Raw genomic sequence first — 21,942 nt, forward strand, 5'->3', positions numbered from 1 at the left:
ATTAGTGCACTAAAACTTTTAACATAGCCTGACAAGCTTGAGACTAGGTGGGAATGGTGGAGAATGTGAGGGAGTGATTGGAGGGGGATCAATATGTAAACACCTTAGTATGGTTCTGATGCCAAAAGATTTTATGGGGCTTCAGAAAAAAATGTGTCTATCAAATCTATAGATAATATTTTAATTTAAGAAGTAATGTGTGAACCACAGGTAATTGATTCTTCCCCACAAGTTGTTAACCTCTAAAGAATCTAGAGGGTCTTAGTGATATTGTTTTACGAAGTATTTGAATAACGAAAGGACTGTATTTATGTGTACAAAGGGAAATATGAGTGGAAAAAAATAAGCTGATATCTCACAATATGTCTGGGAAAGACAAGTCAAATCATAATGTCAAAACCAAAGGGAACCTTTACGGGTGTCTCCCATATACCCAAAGGTTGCAGGTTCGATTCCTGGTCAGGCCAGATACCTAGGTTGCTTTTGATGATCCCCAGTCTGGGCACCTATGGGAGGCAACTGATCAATGCTTCTCTCTCACAGTGATATTTCTTCCTCTTTCTCTTTCTCCTTTTTTCTCTCTCTCTCAAATTAATAAACATATCCTCCAGTGTGGAAAAAAAACAAGAAAGGAAGTTGGAAGATATACATGGGAAAATAAGTCACAGCCATGAAAAGGACATGCCTTATAATACTGTATGATGCTGTACTAACTGGCACACTGCAAAGAGACAGTTCCATAATCTGGGTGTTTCTTTAGGGCAGATAGTAAAAGTCCTAAGATTTTTTTCATCCTTTTGTATATCTCTTACATATTTGGTGAGATTTGTATCTCTCACATTGAGCCTGAAGAGGTTAAAAAAAAAAAAATAAGGAATTGGTTTCAATCTCTTCTGGAAACTTAGATCTCAATGGCATAATTGAGGAATAGGTATTAGGGAGCAACTTTGGGTTTTGGAATACCCTTTTATTGTCAAACTAGTGGCCCAGTGCACGAAATTTGAGCACAGGTAGGGTCCCTAGGCCTTGCCAGTGATCAGGGCCGATTGGGGCCTTCCGGCTGCCAGCCGGGGCTTTCCTTCCCCAGCTGCCAGCTGCTGGCTGGGGCCTACCTTTGTTCCACATCACCCCCTGGTAGTCAGTGCATGTCACAGTGAGCTACTGAACTCCCGGTCTCCTGGTCGAACTCCCAAGGGGACACTTTGCATATTAGCCTTTTATATATATAGATAAGGACCTCTCTCCACTTGACTGATGACCACCTGCTCCTGAATAATTTATTGGTTTAGACAGTCAAGGAACAGCCTCTTGGTGCTCATTAGGTGTGCTAAATCAGAGAGCACTAGGAATCTGCCAGCCACTTTGAAAGCTTCTGGTACTGACTGCAACAGTGCCATTCACCCAAACAACTACATTTCACTTTCGTAGAACTTTAACATTAAGAAGTATGTGATCCCAAGATAAGTATTTCAACATATTTGTATTCTAATTTTGAGGGTTAGGTAGTTAATGGAACAGAATCTTGAATGAAACGTGTCAGGATAGTGTCTCAAGTCTATCACTTTGTATCTTACGACTTTGGAAAGTAACTTAAACTCTGTGGCTAATATTCCAGAACTGTAAAATGCAGTAGGAATAGTGTTGTTATAAGTATTGATATGAGTTAATTAAGCAAATTGCTTTTAACAGTGTTTGGTACTGGTGAGGACTATATAAGTGAGAACTTTTATGATTATTCTGTATTAGTAGTTGTGTGTATTCATATATTATTGGCTTGAGAAATGAAAGAATTGAATTTAAAAAAAACACACACTTGCGACTTTATAACATGATACTTAAGCATTTGGAGTTCTTTTTTAGGGGAAGAAGAAAATTGTCTTTTTAATTTGTTCCTTAACTCTGTTTCTCTTTCTTTAGTCTTGTTGCCTATCTTCTTCTATAGATTTGCTCTTTGGATAAGTCTCCACCTTAAATTAATATCATTTAAATAATAACATAACTCAAATATTTTTTTCATATTCATACTTTCATGATAACAGGAACATTTTATGTACAGGTAGAAACCTTCAGGTAAATATGAGTGGCTTCCAAGTTTCCATTAGTGTGGACTGCACCTTATAGTATAATGTAGAACTTGATCTAATACATGAAGATTACTAGGATCATAAACAATTATCTGGAGCCATTGTCTACTTTTATTATTATTTTTCAGTCTGCTGCCCTTCAACATTCTTTGGAAGTGATTTTTATGCTCTCTTCACAGGTATAAAAAATAGTCAAGAATTTTTTTCCAACATAAATCAAAAAAGTTTTTACCTATATCAGCTGATAACAGAACTTGAAACACAATCCAGGTGCAACTCTAATTAATGTTAGCGGTACATCTCATCTTTCCTTGGAGCAACATCCCAAGTGAAATCTTCAAAAAATGCTTTCAATGTTTTTCCTCTAGATGGATTGATGCTCTTAGATCTGGGTCAAAGTATATTATGGTTTCAATCACTCTCTCCTTTTTTCCCCCCCTACAGTTTATTGCTTTTGCTTCTTTATTCTTCATCCTGGTTTCAATCACTACCTTTTGCCTGGAGACCCATGAAGCTTTCAATATTGTCAAAAACAAGACGGAACCAGTCATCAATGGCACAAGTGTTGTTCTACAGTATGAAATCGAAACGGATCCTGCTTTGACCTACGTAGAAGGGGTGTGTGTGGTGTGGTTTACTTTTGAATTTTTAGTCCGTATTGTTTTTTCCCCCAATAAACTTGAATTCATCAAAAATCTCTTGAATATCATTGACTTTGTGGCCATTCTACCCTTCTACTTGGAGGTGGGACTCAGTGGGCTCTCATCCAAAGCTGCTAAGGATGTACTTGGCTTCCTCAGGGTGGTAAGATTTGTGAGGATCCTGAGAATCTTCAAGCTCACCCGCCATTTTGTAGGTCTGAGGGTGCTTGGACATACTCTTCGAGCTAGTACTAATGAATTTTTGCTGCTGATAATCTTCTTGGCTCTGGGAGTTTTGATATTTGCTACTATGATCTACTATGCCGAAAGAGTAGGAGCTCAACCTAATGACCCTTCAGCTAGTGAGCACACGCAGTTCAAAAACATCCCTATTGGGTTCTGGTGGGCTGTGGTGACCATGACTACATTGGGCTATGGGGATATGTACCCCCAAACTTGGTCGGGGATGCTGGTAGGAGCCCTGTGTGCTCTGGCTGGAGTGCTGACAATAGCCATGCCGGTACCTGTCATTGTCAACAACTTTGGGATGTACTACTCCTTAGCAATGGCGAAGCAGAAACTTCCACGGAAAAGAAAGAAGCACATCCCTCCTGCCCCTCAGGCAAGCTCACCTACTTTTTGCAAGACCGAATTAAATATGGCCTGCAACAGCACACAGGGTGATACCTGTCTGGGCAAAGACAATCGACTTCTGGAACATAATAGATCAGGTAAGGCACAATTTTAAATGCATGCCATTACGTACTTTATAGACCAGTATTGTCCAATAGGTAGAAGGCACTCATTCTCATTTTCTGCAAATGTTCATGAGTTTTCAGTTCTCCCCTTCACAAAACATGTGTTTATGTCAGGCTTACAGATAGCTAGATTGTACCTTTCTAAATAAATTCCAAGTAGAAGTCTGCATAGCTGGTCTATAGAGTTTTCCTGCCCTTTGCTGATGGTGCCAATATTTTCTTTTGCCTGTGTGTTGCTTTTGTGCCAATGTTTTTGTTTCCCTGCACGATGTGATGGTATGATATTGGCCATTTTCCATCCTTCATCCTCAAAATGTTGATCTCCATATCATTTGGCTTGGTGTGTTTGTCTCAGCTTTATCTCTGCCACATGGGGCCATGCATCTCAACCTAATTCACAAGAAGCAGTTACCTAAGAGGAATGGATGTTTACATTTCAAAGGCCTAAACATCAAAGAGGTGATATGGAAGGTAGCCCTTTGGATAACGAAGGTCTTCCCTAATAATATTCTGGAGAATTGATTAAATTTTTATTATTTCTAAATTAGGTAGGGTATTCAACTTAATCCCCTTGGATTGAGCAAGGTGTTATATAATCAATTCATCATTATTCTGGGGATAGATGATGTGCTTTGGCTCATCAATGGCAACATTGAATTTCTCTGTGGGTTTCCTTTTTTATCCACAGAGACCATCTTTGGCAAGCATATAGAAGTAAACAAAATTTTCAAGGGCATTTAGAGACATTGATCTCATTCCACTATGTTCAAAACTATTTTGCTACTTCAAACTAGAGAACCTGGTCACAATGCATTAGGTTCTCTTCCTTACCACAACTGAATATTGGATGATTTACTGCCTGACATTAGCTGAACCCCTAATCCTCTCCATTGCCATAGATAATCCAGAGAAGACTGATAAGAATGACTGTCAGTTGACATTCAGTTTGCTAAAGTGATCATCAGTAGTGTCATCTCTAGTCTATTGTCTGGTACAGATAAAATATTTTGTAGATTAAACAACTTAATTACCTATGATGAAAATTTAAAATATATATATATGGATTCACTATAAGTTGTTTATATGTAATTTTTTATTGTATAAAAAATTTTTATGATAATCCCATGTGAGTAATATTGCATATTTAGAAATACCAGCAATTAAACAAAGCAAGCAAACAAACAAACAAAAAAGCCAGGTGACATTTTCATAGGTTTCCTTCTTAGCTTCTAGAAGTTTTTTATGGAGTAAATGGGGGGAAAATGTCGTTGGAGCTGAACTGCTTTTTATTTATTTATTTATTTATTTTATTGATTTTTTACAGAGAGGAAGAGAGAGGGATAGAGAGTTAGAAACATCGATGATAGAGAAACATCGATCAGCTGCCTCCTGCACAACCCCTGCTGGGGATGTGCCCGCAACCAAGGTACATGCCCTTGACCGGAATCGAACCTGGGACCTTTCAGTCCGCAGGCCGACGCTCTATCCACTGAGCCAAACCGGTTTTGGCGTGAACTGCTTTTTAAAGATTTTATTCACAGTCCTCCTGTTTTTTTAGTAAATTGTTCTGTAGATTCTGTCAATATATACCCGAAAACTGCTAGGCCAAGAATGTCTTTACGAAAGGTGGAGTTTAGTTGGTGTTGCTGGCCTCACACTGTTCTCATAGTACCTGTGTCTTATGAAGAACATGGATAAAGAGGACACACCCTCAGCCTAGGGTAAACATTGTTATAATAGGCTGGTATCCAGGCTGATAGATTGTGACCATCTTTGGCAAATATACAGAAGTAAGCAAAATTTTCAAGGGCATTTGAGAAGTTTATCTCATTCTATTATGTTTAAAACTATTTTATCACTTCAAACTAGAGAACCTGGTTATAAGTTTGTTAGCTTTGGAATTATTTTTATTAAGATTTTGGGGGAAAATTACACTCAGAAAATAATAAAAGTGTGTGTCTTCAAGAGCTACAAAGCCATATATTTACTTAGGAGTTTTTCCTTAATAGGTTCCACTTAAAAAAAGATCCCTTTCGCAGTAACTAGATAGCATGTCAAAAATTATAAGATATTAATTTGTGTGCTACTTCACCATAACACTCATTTTGAATTCATCTTAGTTTTGTGAAAGTAAATTTCTTATTAGATAGAATCCAAAGTGGAATTAAAACTTCCCCTAGAACATTTATCTTTCTTTCAACACATTTCCATTTTGCTCCATGTAAATTTTTGTGGTGAGTGATGACAATCTTTTTCTTATCATGATGTGATTATTCTGTTTTGTATATCGAGCGACTGTACTATGGACATTCGGTGTAAACTCTCTGTACTGTCTGTCTCATTTCCTCATCTATCACTGTCTGTCAATGGGCATGGTGCTGTGACCAGTGCTATCAGGTGATGACAGTTCGGGACGTGAGTCGCCATTATCACCCCCTGAAAGGCTCCCTATCAGACGCTCTAGTACCAGAGACAAAAACAGAAGAGGGGAAACGTGTTTCCTACTGACGACAGGGGATTACACGTGCACTTCTGATGGAGGGATCAGGAAAGGTAGGCGTGCATTTCATCAGATCCTCACAGGTGACTTAGAAATTAAGCGCTGCAAAATACCCAGAGTGTTGCGAAATTCCCTTCCGTCATTTTCTAAGAAAAACTACACATAGTGCTCTTTATCATTCTTCATCGCACCTTTTCTCATTACAGACATTTAAAAATATTTATCATAGCAGTCTACTTGGCTATCATATCTGAAAGGAATTTCTTCTTTCTTTTCTTCACTTCCATTTTTTTTTTTTTTTTTTTTTTTGGTTTTCCAAGTGTCAATGGGAAGTATTGTAATGGAATATTTAAAAACTATATGAAATTATATGAATAAGACACTCATCTTATTATTTTAATATAAGTCACTCATTAGTCTTTTTAAAAGTTCTTTTCTCTTACAACTAATAAAACTCACCAATTGGCACTATGCATATACTTGATAAGTAATTTATAATTATAAAACAATAAGCCTTTTTTTTTCTCAAGGAAAAGCATTAAACATACTATAGTTAAGTCTTTTATACAACATTTGAACTTTTTTTTTGCTATGATTTAGCTGAGTGAAAGAAGATTGAAAAGGTGCAAGATCCTTGGCCCTACAGAACAGTATACCCAATCACTTGAAAGGCTACTTATGTACTTATAAAACATGGTTACATAATTTCTCTTTAGGGCAATAGTAATAGTTTTAAATTTATTACTAATTTTCAATCCACACTGAAAGTGCCTGGCACATAGAAGATATGTGGAATGGATAAATTTTGTTGGGAAGGCATCTTGACTAAGGAATGTAACAGAATACTGAGACTTCACTCCATCACGTGGTTCTGTTTCCCTAAGTAGAGCTACTTTGACCATTTCCTAGGTGCTGGTTTTTGTTCTTGTTTTGAGCAAACTTTACAGAAAAAAAGAACAATTGAGCCCTGTCTGGTTTGGCTCAGTGGATAGAGTGTTGGCCTGCGGACCAAAAGTTCCCGGGTTCGATTTCAAGAGCACTTACCTTACCTGCAGGCTCCTCCCCCACCATGCAAGAGGCAACCAATGGATGTGATTCTCTCACATCAATGTTTCTCTCTGTCTTTCTTTCTCTCTTCCACTCTCTCTAAAAGATCAATGGAAAAATATCCTCCAGTGAGGATTAACAACAAAAAAAGGACAGCTGAGCCCTTTTTCTCCTCCTTAAGAAATAGTTTTGTGACACTACCCACCCTTGACAAAGTGATGGTATGGCCCTTATTGCCTCCTCCTTTGCTGGCTCAAGTTACCTTATTACCATGGTCATTTTCTTTTTATTGACAGAATGGAGAAAGAACTATAATAATTTCTTATGCAGTGGACTTAATTTAAATAAAAGCCACTCCAAAACTTTCATATTCATGCAAATGAATTTAAAAAATATTGTGCTCTTTGCTATTCATTGCAGTTTCTCCCTATTGAATATGTTACCATTTTAGGCCTCATATATTTATTTTGTGATGCCCTGTTTCTTTGATATACCTCATTACCCATGTTGTACTTCTCTTTCATTTCTTCTGAACACTTTACATTGTCCTGTCTCCATGCCTTTGAGTTTCAGAAGACCAAGCATTCTTCTTTTGTCTCTTTAGTAGGCAATATTTTAAATCTTTCTTCATATCAATTATTTCCATTCTCTGCATCTATTCCTTTCACCAAAATGTATTTCAGTTATCTGAATATGTTCGATCATTTGTTATTTCACCTGTAAATATTATGTTAGAACAATTTTTAAATATTTTATAAAGGTAGTTAATACTTGAGCAAAATATATGTGCATACATTAAATAACCATTATAATAATATTTAACTAATGATATCTTATGTAGAACATAATATTTTAAGTACATTACATATCTTAATTTACTACAGATGTATATATGTGTATATATTTATATGTAAGTATTTATATATAATATGTGGTTAAATTTACATACATTTTTGAGCATATTCTATAATGTATCACATGCTTTGTTTATACTAAGGTTACATGTTTAAGAACTTACAAGTTTTTTTCATGTTAGACAATATTTTGAATTTTAAACTGTCAAAGATCACGTATGAAAAAAAACTTTGCAAATTATAAAGCACTATGTAAATATAGATTTTTTAAAATGGTATGTTTCATGAGCAAAGCAATTAATAAGATATTGTTTGTATGGAAAAGTTATACATACAATCTTATTTCACAAAATACAAATTTTCTATTAGTGAAAACATTTTTGTAGATTCATCTATGAGCTTTTTATTCTCTGTCATTTCTTACCATAGTCACCTTTCTTTTTTCATTCTTGGTTAATTCTTTTGCAGCTTTGTGTTTTTCATCTAGGTCTGGTAACATTTCTGGCTAACTTCATTTAATATTCTCTTGGTGTGTTATCTTGTCATGTCTATCAGGAATTCCTTCCTTCCTTCTGTTTCCTTTTATATAAATTATAGATTTACTTTTATGTAGATTATAGATTAATCCTCTTAATCACACTCAGATATTTATTTCCTATATTATACCATTGTTTAAACCTTTTAAATTGGTCTCTCTACTGAGATGATTTTAGAGTTCTGAAAATTCTTCCCTGTATAGATGAAAAAAAAATTTGGATTCCCATTGAACTCTTTTTCTGTGGACAAATATAAATATAGTTGGGCATACATTAAGAAAACTTATGGATTTTCTAAAAAAGTAAGCTCCCAGTACTTAGAAACTATGATTTTTTTATGCAGTAATTTTTAGAAAATCACATTATAAAAACAAAGACATGCCCATTGATAGAAAATGCATAGGGAGATTCAATATTGCCTCTAATAAATGCCTGATCTTAAGAACTATATAAAATGAACGTAATGTATTTAGATGTTAGTTCAAATTAACATTCTATTCAATAAAATTTTGATTGAGAAAAATTTTATATCAAATTTTCTAATCAGAAATTAACCTGCAGAATAAAGAACAGCATATTTGTATGAATAACTTATAATTTTACTAATGAAATACTTGTTACTAAATTAGAAGGGAAGCCTTTTAAAATGAACTTTGAAATTATAGTTATTAAAAATAAAAGAATTTATAAGCAAAATAGGTAATATTTATGTTAAAACTATAATTCATAAAAATAATTAAACATTTAGAATGACAGCCAAGATTTATGTATAACTATCATAATTAATATAAAAGTGTCAAACAGATTTTTACATTTTTGGAGGTCCTGTAGGGAGTGTGGAGATTTGGGGGATAAGATATACATTTTTATATAGATGATTTATAAATATTAGCAACCCCTTTAGTTCATGCATATTTACAAGTTTGCTTTTAATCAAACCCAGTCAGTGTTTATGGTGAAGTTTATATTTTCATGTGACACAGTCAATTAGGAAAAATTATTCTTTCTGAAATTTCCAAAGTTATATATTCAATCATTTTACCAAAGAGCAAAAATTAATAGCCCTCTAGGCACATGAGGGTCCCGATGTAAGGATAAATTACCTGGAATTCTTTTTCAATTATTTAAGACACCTTCCCATTAACTATTCCATCATTCACCAGAGTTTTATAGCTCCTATGTTTTATAGCCCAGAATACTAACAAAATATATTGGCACATAATTCTCTCATTAGCAGAAATTATTTCCTGGAGAACTTTATCATAGGTAATGGATGGCATACATTTCCATCTACAAAATATCAAAGAAGACACCTAGTCTGCTGAAATGTATATATGTATGTGAGGAAGGGATTCCTCTCCCGTCCAGTTAGCTGTTACCCTGCAGCAGAGCTGATATTGCACTCCCTATCCACGTCTGTCTTGGACACTTGCAAATCAAATCATCACTAAATCAATCCCCTCTCTTCCAGTGAAAGGCAGAGAGAGAGCAGTGGCTTCCTCCCCAGAAGTTCCATGAAAGTATAGAATTAAGGAAAGAAGTAGCTGAAAGGGACACAAAAGATCCACTTTCTCTCTAGAGAGTCACCAAGCACACCCAGGCTAATCAGGGCCCAAGGAGTGAACCCTAAGTCTAAGGGAGACAAATAAGCTCACTGGAATTGTATATATATGCTCAGCTTTTGAAATTTTATTTTCCTGTCATATAACACTTCTTCAATGGAGCTGTCAGAATATTTCTTTTCTAAGATGTGTAATATGACTACTTTTTCAGCCAATAGTTGCCCTGCTTTTAAGATAGTAAAGTTCTAACTTTACACTAGGCACGCCTTACCTCATTTAACTACCTCTAATCTTTTCTAATAAACAGTACTATGATATTTAAATTCTTCCAAAGGTGACCTTGATGGGTGTTTCTTTTTGTAAATTATATTTTATTTATTTATTTATTTACTTATTTTGATGGGGTGCTTCTTGAGTAGCTAAGGTGAACTACTGTGTTGAAGCTTGTGAGAAGGACCTTTTCTTCTATAATTCCACGACTATCATGAACAAAAGGTCAACATGCAAAATAATATAAAGAAAAGGTGAATTGAATTCAAATTATTCTCAAGTCCTGGTTGGGGAGTCAGATGAAAACAGCATAACTTTAACTCACTGAAATTATGACTCAACTTATATTTCATCCATTTTATTTTTTCTTGAAAAGATTAGATATTGGCATTCATTCTACACCATGTAGATAATGGCATCAAATGTCATTATTTGAGAATCATTTTTATTATTATTTTAACTCCATAAAGCTGGAAGATTAAATATGCTATAAAAAGACTTGTCCATTTAAAGTTAAGCATTCTTTAGTAGCTTAGTAAATACTAAAAAATGAAAAGAGGAAACATAGCCCATTTTTTTTCCCAGAAACATATTCTGATACTTAATAATATTAGTCAAATGTATATCTTACTTAAGTTGCTTTGCCTAATTCTAAAAGAGTTCTGGATATGCCAAAATTACATCAATACAAAGTATAATTTGGGAAAGAATCATTTTTGAAGTATTGCAACTGTAATTTGTGATAGCTGGCTTACTCTTTTGGGAATGACAGCTACAGTGAACTTCATGGTTTTTTTACAATTAAAAACTGTCTCAATATTGAATTCTTTGTAAGCAAATTCTTTTTTTAACTCAAAAATAGCACATTTGATTATTCTGTGTGGTATTGTTTGTCTGTGTCTATTTTCTGTTTGAATTCAACTGATGTCTGTGCCTTTTTTCATAAAAGGATATGAAAAATCTCGAAGCTTAAACAACATAGCTGGCTTGGCAGGCAATGCTCTGAGGCTTTCTCCAGTAACATCACCCTACAACTCTCCTTGTCCTCTGAGGCGTTCTCGATCTCCCATCCCATCTATCTTGTAAACCAAACTGCACCAGTCGGCTAAATTGTATTACTTCAAGTACTGTCTGCTCTATAATGGAAATAATTAAACATAGAATTACTCCAACCTCCATTAATACAGTACAAAGCTGCATGATGTTATTTGAAGTCAGAAAATGCCATGTGGGTAGCTAACAAATCTTACCCTGGTTTTAAAGAGCATCTAAAGTTAGTGGAACTCTTTCTCCATATTAATTGCCCTGATCTCCTTTCACAATAAAATAACAAGGTAGTATCACATACTGGCCAGTACACTAATACACAAACATATTTTCAGGGAGATACATTTAAAACCGTGTGCTTCCAAATGCCAACCACTTCACTGGACCTTCATTTCTTTGACTCGCTAAACCATTCTGAAGATGTCTGGGATCCTGTCTTGCTTGCATACAACATGACTTTGGTCAGCTCATTTGCATGGACCATCTTGTCTCTATCACCTGAAAGCAATATCACAGAGTTCAGAGATCATGGATGGCTCAGGATATGTGTACTTGCATCAAACCATCCCGCTGATATGAAACTGGTTGACTGTTCTGCATGTTGAATGGTGGGGCAGGGAGGGCAAGTTTCTCTTTGACATTTTTTATTCTGTGAAAGAAATATTTGTTTTAAATAGCTTAATTTCTTGATTGATTTACCTTTCTTCAAAAATTATGTATTGGAGTTCTGAATGTCTCTGGTTGTTTGCACACAGATAACTACAAAGAGGTTGTCATTACTGGTTACACGCAAGCCGAGGCCAGATCCCTGACTTAATGGCTTGGGGAAGGCACAAAACATGAGAGACAGGTAACTGCCAGCCAGGCTTGCATTGTTTAAACAGGAATTGCTGCTTGATACAAGAGTCATTTTTATTTAAAAATCTCACAATTTGTCATTATTTTCAGAGGCAGAGTGCCAAATATTTCCCAAAGCTCTCATGTCTTTTTTTTTTTACCTCCTTCCTTTATTTTTATTTATTAATTTATGTGCAAACATCAAAGAGCATTGTTGTTCATAGATGGCTTTCTTGACTAGCCTTAGGTTTCTGACTTGCAAGAAGAATCAGACTTCAGTCAATGTTTAATCAGGTGCTTTGTCCTGAATGTTGTTCTGTCTGTCTGTCTTAGCTCCCTGTCTTAACTGTATATGTCATCTGTCTCCATAAAGCACAGAAATGCCTTGGTAAGGTGTTCATGATTTTAGTCCTGGGTCTTCTCTCCTGCCCCTTGCCTTTTTGCTACTTGAAACAGCTTCTCTGCTTCATGTGTAAATTAAGGATGCCCTGTAGACTAAGTTAGTCAGTACTGTGAACCTTTCTGAAAAACAGGAATTAGTCAGCAGCAATGTCACCATTGCGTTTGGCTGTCTGCTGCAGTGTCCATTTCTGCTACCAGCATTCATCTCTACATTTCAGTGAAACCCTAGGGAGTCTTATTCAGTCCAAGTGGAAGAACTTCTGTTTCCACATCCCCATGAATGCAAAAGTAATAGTGTGTCTGGTGAATTGGGTGTGTGAGGGAAGAAAAATGCCATAATATATCTTTAGGGATAAACAATATTTCTAAGGCATTCAAGATCATTGAGATGATTGTTGATTAATTTCTAATTCTTATGTTTATTTTTTGTTAGGAGGACAATTATCACTTTTATTCTTGGCCACGTAACTTGTATTACTCTATATCCCCAAGTCCTAGAGCATGACCTGCATGTCAGAGATTTTGTACAGCAATGTATTTACCCAGACATACACATCTGATATTTAGAGATTCAGTGATCTTCTTGATAACACCACACATAGAAAGCTGTAATTGCACACAACTTTATGGTAAAGGAGTTCATATGCTGTCTGGTGCTGCTGTTATTCTGTGCAGTGTTGCACAGAATTTACCATGGGTTTTTGACTGATGAAATTTAGCCATAGCAAGGACTGTACTGGAAACAGACTTCTGCTGTTGAATGTGCTCTGAGGTAACCCGATTGCACTTGGAAGATGTCCCGGCGTCTTCATGAAGCATTTAAAGCTCATAAAAGAACTGTGGCTGGAACTCATCCGGTGCTCCCCAGAGGAGCGGTCTGCTGTGGACTGGCCTGTGTCAGTGAAACAACTGTAAATACCAACATGTGTGCATGGGTCAATCGTTGTTGGCCATCTCACATCAAAGGAAGCCAAATTCATGATCCACATCTCTGAAGCTTCAAGTAAGGCCTGTACCTCTGTGTATGACCCTTCATGGGCCTGCGGTAGATTGTGCTGTGAATCATTCCAGGCAGTGATTTTGGTGTGGTGTCCGTCTGTCTTAATTTCCCTTATTTCTCCTTTTTGGTTGGATCCATGAACATGGACTGTATCATTTTCTTATAAACCACTTATGTTATCAGCTTGTCATATTACGTTGTGAAATTTTCAGTGCCTATTTATCAAAACTGAACTGTTTTTAGTCATGTATTTGTTTAATTTTGGAAAATTGCTATGGCAAAAAACACACACACTCAACAGCATTATTCGTAGTCTTTTGTCATTGTTACCTCAATTATAAAAACTATAGAAAAAATTCTGGCAATGAGAGTATTTTTTTACTAAATGATCAAGGAGCAATGTTGGTATATAGTAGAATATTAATCAAATTATATCCTAAAATGTATATTTTGCATAAAAGAGATATTCTTCAATCAATTACTTTTTTGTGAGTTTTGTGACAAACAAAGCTTGTACTTGTCTTTAAAACTGTTGTTGCTGAAACTGTATAATTCTTCTTCTTGCTTAATCGATATTTCTAGAATCTATTAGTTCCCCTGGGATTCTGAATATAATATATAACATAGTTATGAACCCCTGTATTGTGGACCTTTTGTGAGCATTTCGAGGTGCATGTACAACCTTGGTGATAACCACGAAAATGTAACTAACTGAAATGCAGAATAAAAGGCAAATAAATTGGGGATAAGCTTGAATCTCATCTGATTCAATTATTCATATTCTTCTCTTTGTTTTGGAGTTCTCAACAGGCTTTATTATTTTTATGCTTCATGGTACCAAACAAGACGCTCAAACATAAGAAAGAAATTGGGATGAAAGGATTTATAAATATACGTAACTCGCTTTCATTCAACTCTCAAGCACATAGCCAGTGTTTTTCCCTTCTAACTGCTTTGTCTATCTAAATTTTCTTATAACTTGAGATAGCCAAGTTATGAATTATTATGGTGTTTGATATGTATGTGGCATTTTATGATTAATACTGAATTTTCACTTACACTTTCCAACTTAATCATCACAGTTCTGAAATGAGAAACCTTTTGCTTTTATTTTATTAATGATTAAATGGCAGATCAGAGAGGCAGAACTGTTCAGTTATATTTTTGCCACTGATCATCTTCCCTGGCACAACTTCTCATAGTTGAAATATTTATTGAGCCTCTAGTTGTAAACACCCTATCATCTCAAGATAACTTCTGTCTCACATTGGGTGTGGACCTCGGTTTCTGCAGCACACCACATGTAGCTGGCATTTTGCTTACATTGTGGGGTTACATGTCAATTTACCCTGTAACATTCTATGAAAGCATAGGATTAGGGGAAGGTAAAATGAAAAAGAGAAACCAGGTTGGTGAATTGAACATTTCCCCATCATGCGTCAACAGAATCTTTTCTGTGTCTAAAAATGCTGTGTTTATTTTTAAGAGACTATTAAGAAACTGAGCTCAGAAAAATGGTATATGTCTAAATATAATTACCAATATATGTTTTTATTGATTGTATCAGAATGTAGGATTTACTGTAAAAAGAAAAAAAATATGTATGAGGGGGACAGAATACATTTTAATAGATGATAATTGCCATCAGGTTTTTATTTAAAAATAAATTAAATAATTATAAATGAAAAGTGAAGACATTCACTTTATCTTTGAAATAAATCATAAGACAGACTAATGAAATAGCAATAGAGAACTTCTACTTGGAAAGAGACAATGAATATGTTAAAATGCAATATTACTAAGCAGGAACTCTAAAGAATTTATAACATGCTTGAAGACATTTAGAGCTAAGTGAATCTATTAAAATATTAAAATCCCTAGTAGTTTATAATGATTAAAATAGGTGGTTTAAAATGTTTTGTTTTTTTTTATTGAAAAAGAATTAAATCCTTCCAATTTCCCCTGCCAAAATTTAATTAATGGTTTAAATCATTGAACATTATTAAACAATAGATATATGTATACTAGTGTCCTGGTGCACAAAATTCACGCATGGGAGGGGGCATGTCCCTCAGCCAGGCCTGCACCGTCTCCAATCTGGGACCCCTCAGGGGATGTCCGACTGCCAGTATAGGCCTGTGGGATTGGGCCTAAACCAGCAGTCAGACATCCCTTTCACAATCCAGGACCACTGGCTCCTAACCACTCACTTGCCTGCCTGCCTGATCGCCCCTAACCACTCTGCCTGCTGGCCTGCTCACCACCTACTGCCCTTTCCGCTGGCCTTCTTGCCCCCAACTTCCCTCCCACTGGCCTGATCGCCCCCAACTACCCCCCCTTCCCACCTCCTGCTCACCCCCAACTGCCCCTCCCTGCCAGCCTGCTTGCCCCCAACTGCTCTCCTGCTGGCCTTATCACCCCCAACTGACCTCCCCTCCTGGCCTGATCACCTCTAACCGCCTCTGCCTCGGCCCCACTGCCATGGCTTTGTTTGGAAGGATGTCCAGAAGATCTCCCAGAAAGTTTCCCAGTCTAATTAGCATATTACCCTTTTATTAGTATAGACAGAGGCCTGGTGCACAGGTGGGGGCCACCTGAAGGGGGTCCTGGATCAGGATGGGGGTCCCCTTAGGGGGTGGGGCCAGCCTGGGTGAGGGGCTTGGGGCAGTTTTCAGACTGGCCACTCCCCTCCCCCCGTCGAGGTGGGGGTCCCCATTAGGGGGCATGGACAGCCTGGGCAAGGGGCTGATGACTAATTTCAGTCTGGCCACACACCCTTTGGGGTGGGGGTCCCTGCTAGGGGGCATGGCTGGCATGGGCGAGGGGCTGAGGGCTGTTTGGGGGTGGTTTGCAGGTCTGCCAAGCCCCGGCTTTGTCCGAAAGGAAGTCTGGAAGGTCTCCAGCAGGTCTCCTGGTCTAATTAGCATATTACTCTTTTATTAGTGTAGATGTTAATTTTCTCTAAGAGGTGTTCAGTATTATTAACACTGATTCTAAATTTTATAATTTCTTGTTCTCCCTTAAACTAACTCTGCTTTGAGGCTATACTCTTTTTATTATTGTATGAAATTAAATAATTTAATTGAATTAGTAGTACATGATTTTGTTTTTTATTTATCACACTGTCATGTCAAAGTGGTGGACCACTTATTATGCATTTTAAACATTAAGATCTTCAAAGACTATGGTAACCTCCATCTATAATCTCAGGCAACCTAATACTCATTTTTTTTCTTAAGTTAACTATAATTTTTAGAGCAGTTTTAAGATCACAGCAAAATTGAGCAGAAAGTACAGAATTCCCATCTGCCCCCTCCCCCTCCCCACACAAACTTCCCCCACTATTAGCTTCCCACACCACGGTGATATATCTGTTACATCCATGAATTTACAAAGACATATCATTATCATCAAAAGTCTTTAGTTTACATTAGGGATCACTCTTAGTGTCCTACATTCTAAGGATTTAGGTAAGTGTATAATGAAATGTATCCAACATTGTAATATCATACAGAATACCTGCACTGCCCTAAAAATTGTATTTCACTTATTCATCCCTCCCTTCCCTTTAACCCTTGGCAGCCATTAATCTTTTTATTGTTTCCATGGTTTTATCTTTTCCAGAATGTTACATACTTGGAATCATTCAGTACGTAGTTTTTTCAATTGGCTTATTTCACTTAGTAATGTACATTTAAGATTTCTATGTGTCTTTTCGTGGCCTGATTGCTCATTTCTTCTTAGTGCTGGATAATATTCCAGTTCACCCAGTAGGTGACAGTTTATCCAGTCACCTACTGAAAAACAATTTCGTTGCTTCCAAGTTTTGACAATCGTGAATAAAGTTGGTTAAACATTCATGTGATGACTTTATGCATATTATTATCATATTAACATCATGTATCTTGGCAATGATTATTTATTAATGGTGTGTTTAATTAAGTTCAAAATATAGAAATTGGCATGAATTGAACCATTATAGATTTTATAAATATCATGCCCTTATTTACCTTATAGGTTAGTTACTCACTTACTAGTCAAGCATCTTTATTAGGAAAATCTTTTTATTTTATTTTATTTGGGAAACAAATTTGATGTACCATTGTTTGTAAAATAGTGTGAATGTATTGTCAAGTGTAGAGCTTGTATCTTAATTTTTCAGTGTATTTTCATAATAAAAAAATGAGACAAGGATATTACATGTAACTCAAAATCAAGTAATTTATTCTGGGGAGGAGGGTATTTTTTAATCTTTGTTAAATTAAAGATAAACATTAAGAAATTTCCCCTATAAGCCAGAAAGAGATATTATCACACCAAAATGATTAAAATATTTTGACATTCGTGAAAATGTTACATTTAGAAGTAGTGAAGTTACATAAAACAGCTAGAAACAATACCAATATGTAAAGGGTTCTTAATATAATTTGAATGTGGCAGTTCCTGAAGCCTTTCCTTAATTAGTGGCCTTGGGGATTTTATTTCCTTTTGAGATCCTTTAGCAAGTATCTAAAAATATTATGTAAATTCTGTTCTTTCTTAAAAGCCAAGAGAAAGCTATATTAAAGAGAAGTTTAACCTGCTGATCAAAAACAAAACTAAACAAGAGGACATAGAGGGGGAAAGTGGTGATGGAAAAAATAAAATAAAATGAAAATTTATAAAAGAAAAAAACAAAACTAGAGGAAAGCAAACCAAATTTACAACTTTATTGCCCGGGATTAAGCATGAAGCCAGTACCTAAGAACAGACAATATATATATATATATATATATATATATATATATATATATATATATATATATATTTTTTTTTTTTTTTTTCCTTGAGAGCTCACATTTTATCAATAACTCCATCTCTCTGGAAAACAAAAGCTCTAGTTTAAATGCCCTACATGCTGTCTCTGATCCCACTGGATGCCAGCAGGAAGCCTAAAATCTGCAGGCATTCTGGATGGCTGGCTGGTAAAAACCTCCAGAATCTAAGATAATAATGATGGAAATACACACTCATACACACAGCTGGATATACAGAGATAAAGAAAAGGTATATAAGAAAAGTCAAAGTAAAGCTGCAAAAACTGAATATTGCCTGAAGCAAGGTCTTGTAGTGTGAAATAAACAAAAAGATAAGTTACAGGTAAAGCAGTAATTCTATAATTCTGCTTCATAAATGTTAGAATAAATTTTCCATAAAAGGACCAGACTTTGTTTCACTGGAGACCTTGAAAAGTTTGCATTGCATAACATAGGTAAGAGAAGAGACCACCAATTTTCACATTCCCTAGTGAAGAATGGATTCACACAACTTTTATCTTAGATGCTTTGTAAAAATTTTTTTCTTTCAGTTTTGACAAAGAAATATCCTTTCTTTATATTTATATTGATATTATGGTTAAATGTTTTCAGAGTCAACTAATGACTGTCAAAATATATAATGTCACTGGCTTTATTCCATTTTGATTTGTTAAAAAGTGTACTTGTGAAAGTTTTTGGTCTCTTATCTATAATAATAAAAGCGTAATATGCTAATTAGACCAGATAGCAAAATGACCTTCCAGATGTTATTCCTGACATCCTTCCAAAAGAAGCTGCTGCAGCGGGGGCTGAGGCAGAGGCTGTTAGGGTTGATCAGGCAGGCAGGTGAGCAGTTAGGGGTGATCAGGCAGGCGAGTGGTTAGGGGAAATGAGGCAGGCAGGAAGAGTGGTTAGGGGCGATGAGGCAGGCAGGCGAGTGGTTAGGAGCCAGCGGTCCCAGATTGTGAGAGGGATATCCAACTGTCTGACAGGCAGTTGGACATCCCCAAAGGGGTTCCAGATTGCGAAAGGGTGCAGGCCGGACTAAGGGACAACCCCCTGCAAGAATTTCATGCACTGGGCCTCTAGTTTATTATAAGAGCGTAACTAATGACAGAATACTACTGAGAACATACTGCCTTTTGATGTAAAACTTTTTAATGGTGCCCAGCTAGCATGGCTCAATGGTTGCACATCTACCTATGAACCAGGAGCCATGGTTCAATTCACAGTCAGGGGACATGCCCGGGTTGCCTGCAGGAGGCAGCTGCTCAATGAGTCTCTGTCATCATTGATGTCTCTCTCTCTCTCTCTCTCTCTCTCTCTCTCTCTCTCTCTCTCTCTCTCTCTTTTCTTTCCTCTCTGAAATAAATAAAAATATATTTTAAAAAAAAACCTTTTTAATGGGACCAATGAGAGTCCTAGGACAAATATTATAATAAGATTTATTTTCCAAAATTTAATTTTTTGTAGTTTAAATCTATCCACTTATGTTTTTAGATCTGATAATTTTGTGCATAACAACCATAACACAGAGTGTCAAAATGTTAAGGTAGAAGAAGACTGTTTGCTTTTAAAAGCAGCATTTCTTGGCACTAAATGTCCATGTACTGACATGCAGTTTGTTGGACATGTGGGATAAAAGACACAGAGAATTAATACTTAGAAGACCTTCACTGACATGTGACACTAGAGAGCGACAGGCAGAAATTTCTGCAGCCTCACACCATCAAATTATCCTTGTCTAAACATACCCGGTTAAATATGAGACTGTTTCTTATATTAAACACTTGAGGCCCGATGCACAAAATTCATGCAAGGGGCTTGGCCCTCACAGTCACGGCTGCTGCCTCGGCCCTCACAGACACAGCTTTGTCCAGAAGGTCGTTGGAAGGTTGTTTGGCTGTTCAGTCTAATTAGCATATTATGCTTTTATTATTATCAATGAGGTTAAATATTACCTGAAGAAACATTGAACTACCAATTGGTAGTTATGACCAAGATGCCTTAATATTCACCTCAACTCTATTCAACTTTACATGTTTCTTCCTGACTTCCCTTGTCTTAGAGCACTTCTTTTAAAAACTGCTATGGACAGACTGGAATCTCAGAGGGAAGACTGGGGTGGGTCGGTGGATGGATAGGAGGGATCAATCAAAGAACTTGCATGTGTATGCAAAACCCATGGACACAGACAATAGTGTGGTGAAGGCCTGGGGCGGGGGGAGGGCCTGGGGGTGGGCAAGAAGAAGTCATTGGGGGATAAAAGCGGACATATGTAATACTTTCAACAATTAAAAAACAAAACAAAAAACTGCTATAGATAATTCTTTCTCTGCCCCTTGGAAATGTAAGTCTTCTCCTAGTTCTGGCCAGTTTTACAACCCACGAATGTCTTTCTCAAGGGCCTGGGAGCCATTCCTTTGAAATGTAAAAATTACCAAAGATAGCACCTTTATCTACCAGCATGTGGGAGGCTAGATTCCTAACGCCAATTAAATGCCAATTAGCAAAGGCAGATGGCCTAATCACATTGACCAGCCTCTCCCCTCTGGTCCTCCAGTGCTATTCCACTAGTCACCCATCACTTAAGAATTCTCCTGCTTTTGTTGCAGCGGAGTTGAGTTCAGTCTCTCTCCCTTACTGCAACATTCCTGAATAAAATCTTTTTTAGCCTCTTTGGTACAATCTGTCTCTGACATTTCCTTGTGAGATATTATAGTGTGGCGAATCATAACAAACAGCTTTGAGGACTTATAAGGATTGGGGTCGGGTGGGGTGGAGTGGATTCCAACCTTATTTAGTTACTTTAATTTTGAAATAGATTTTTAGAAGATTTTAATACTATCAGGAGTGTTATTTGAAAATTATTAAAAATCAGTGATTTGTTTTTCTTTTTCGAAACAGTTAATTTCTTCTTTCTCAGATGATTACATTGACACAAGGCTGTAAGTAAACTGATAAGTTGCAGCCATTCATCTCTTCACATGCCAGTGCTAAGGAACTTGATAAAGTGATTTAGTTAGGCCTGGCCTTTTGCTGGGCACTGCCTCTTAGAGTCCCCCAGCAGACACCCATCATCACTCCACTGCCTGGCACGCTACCAGGCTCATGGAAGAGTCTTCATGTACACTTGTTAAATTGAATTTTTCTGAAATTCACATCTCATTATGTTTTTTCTTAGTTGTTCATCTTTCAATATCAGAATAAAATACAAACTTTTAATCTTGCCATTCAAGATATTCTATCGTTTGGCTCCTCCTTACCATGTAGGGTCAGCTATTGTTTGGTTCTTTTGTTCAGCATCTGCAGGGCCTCACAAAGTGGGATACAGCATTTATCACTGTCTCTGGATCCCTTGCTGTCCTGCCTGCCTCACCCACAGGACTGGAGCTTCTGAAACACTAATTTCTGTCTAACTTAAACCAGATTCTATAGTTACTATAATCTAAACCTCTTATATATTTCTTTAATCTTTTCAACAGCCATGCCAGAGTTAATTGCCAGGACCAGAAATTCACTTTACAGATCTCCCTGGTTTCCCTCATCCCATGCCACCAATTAGCACAAGTAGTTAGGTCTTATTGTGCTTTGTAAATAAATTTATG

General features: G+C 36.5%; 1 protein-coding gene across 1 annotated transcript in view; it reads left to right on the plus strand.

The window, feature by feature from the left end:
• KCNC2 (potassium voltage-gated channel subfamily C member 2) overlaps window positions 1–11,338 on the plus strand; it is a 209,203-nt gene extending 197,865 nt beyond the window's left edge. Inside the window, exons 3-5 of the mRNA XM_054718396.1 lie at window positions 2,529–3,456; window positions 5,872–6,036; window positions 11,202–11,338. Of these exons, the coding sequence (XP_054574371.1) occupies window positions 2,529–3,456; window positions 5,872–6,036; window positions 11,202–11,338 (1,230 nt within the window). The remainder of the gene's footprint in view (window positions 1–2,528; window positions 3,457–5,871; window positions 6,037–11,201) is intronic.
• The last annotated feature ends 10,604 nt before the right edge of the window (window positions 11,339–21,942 follow it).

The sequence above is a fragment of the Eptesicus fuscus genome, chromosome 7 (assembly GCF_027574615.1).
Source record: "Eptesicus fuscus isolate TK198812 chromosome 7, DD_ASM_mEF_20220401, whole genome shotgun sequence".
Taxonomy (NCBI): domain Eukaryota; kingdom Metazoa; phylum Chordata; class Mammalia; order Chiroptera; family Vespertilionidae; genus Eptesicus; species Eptesicus fuscus.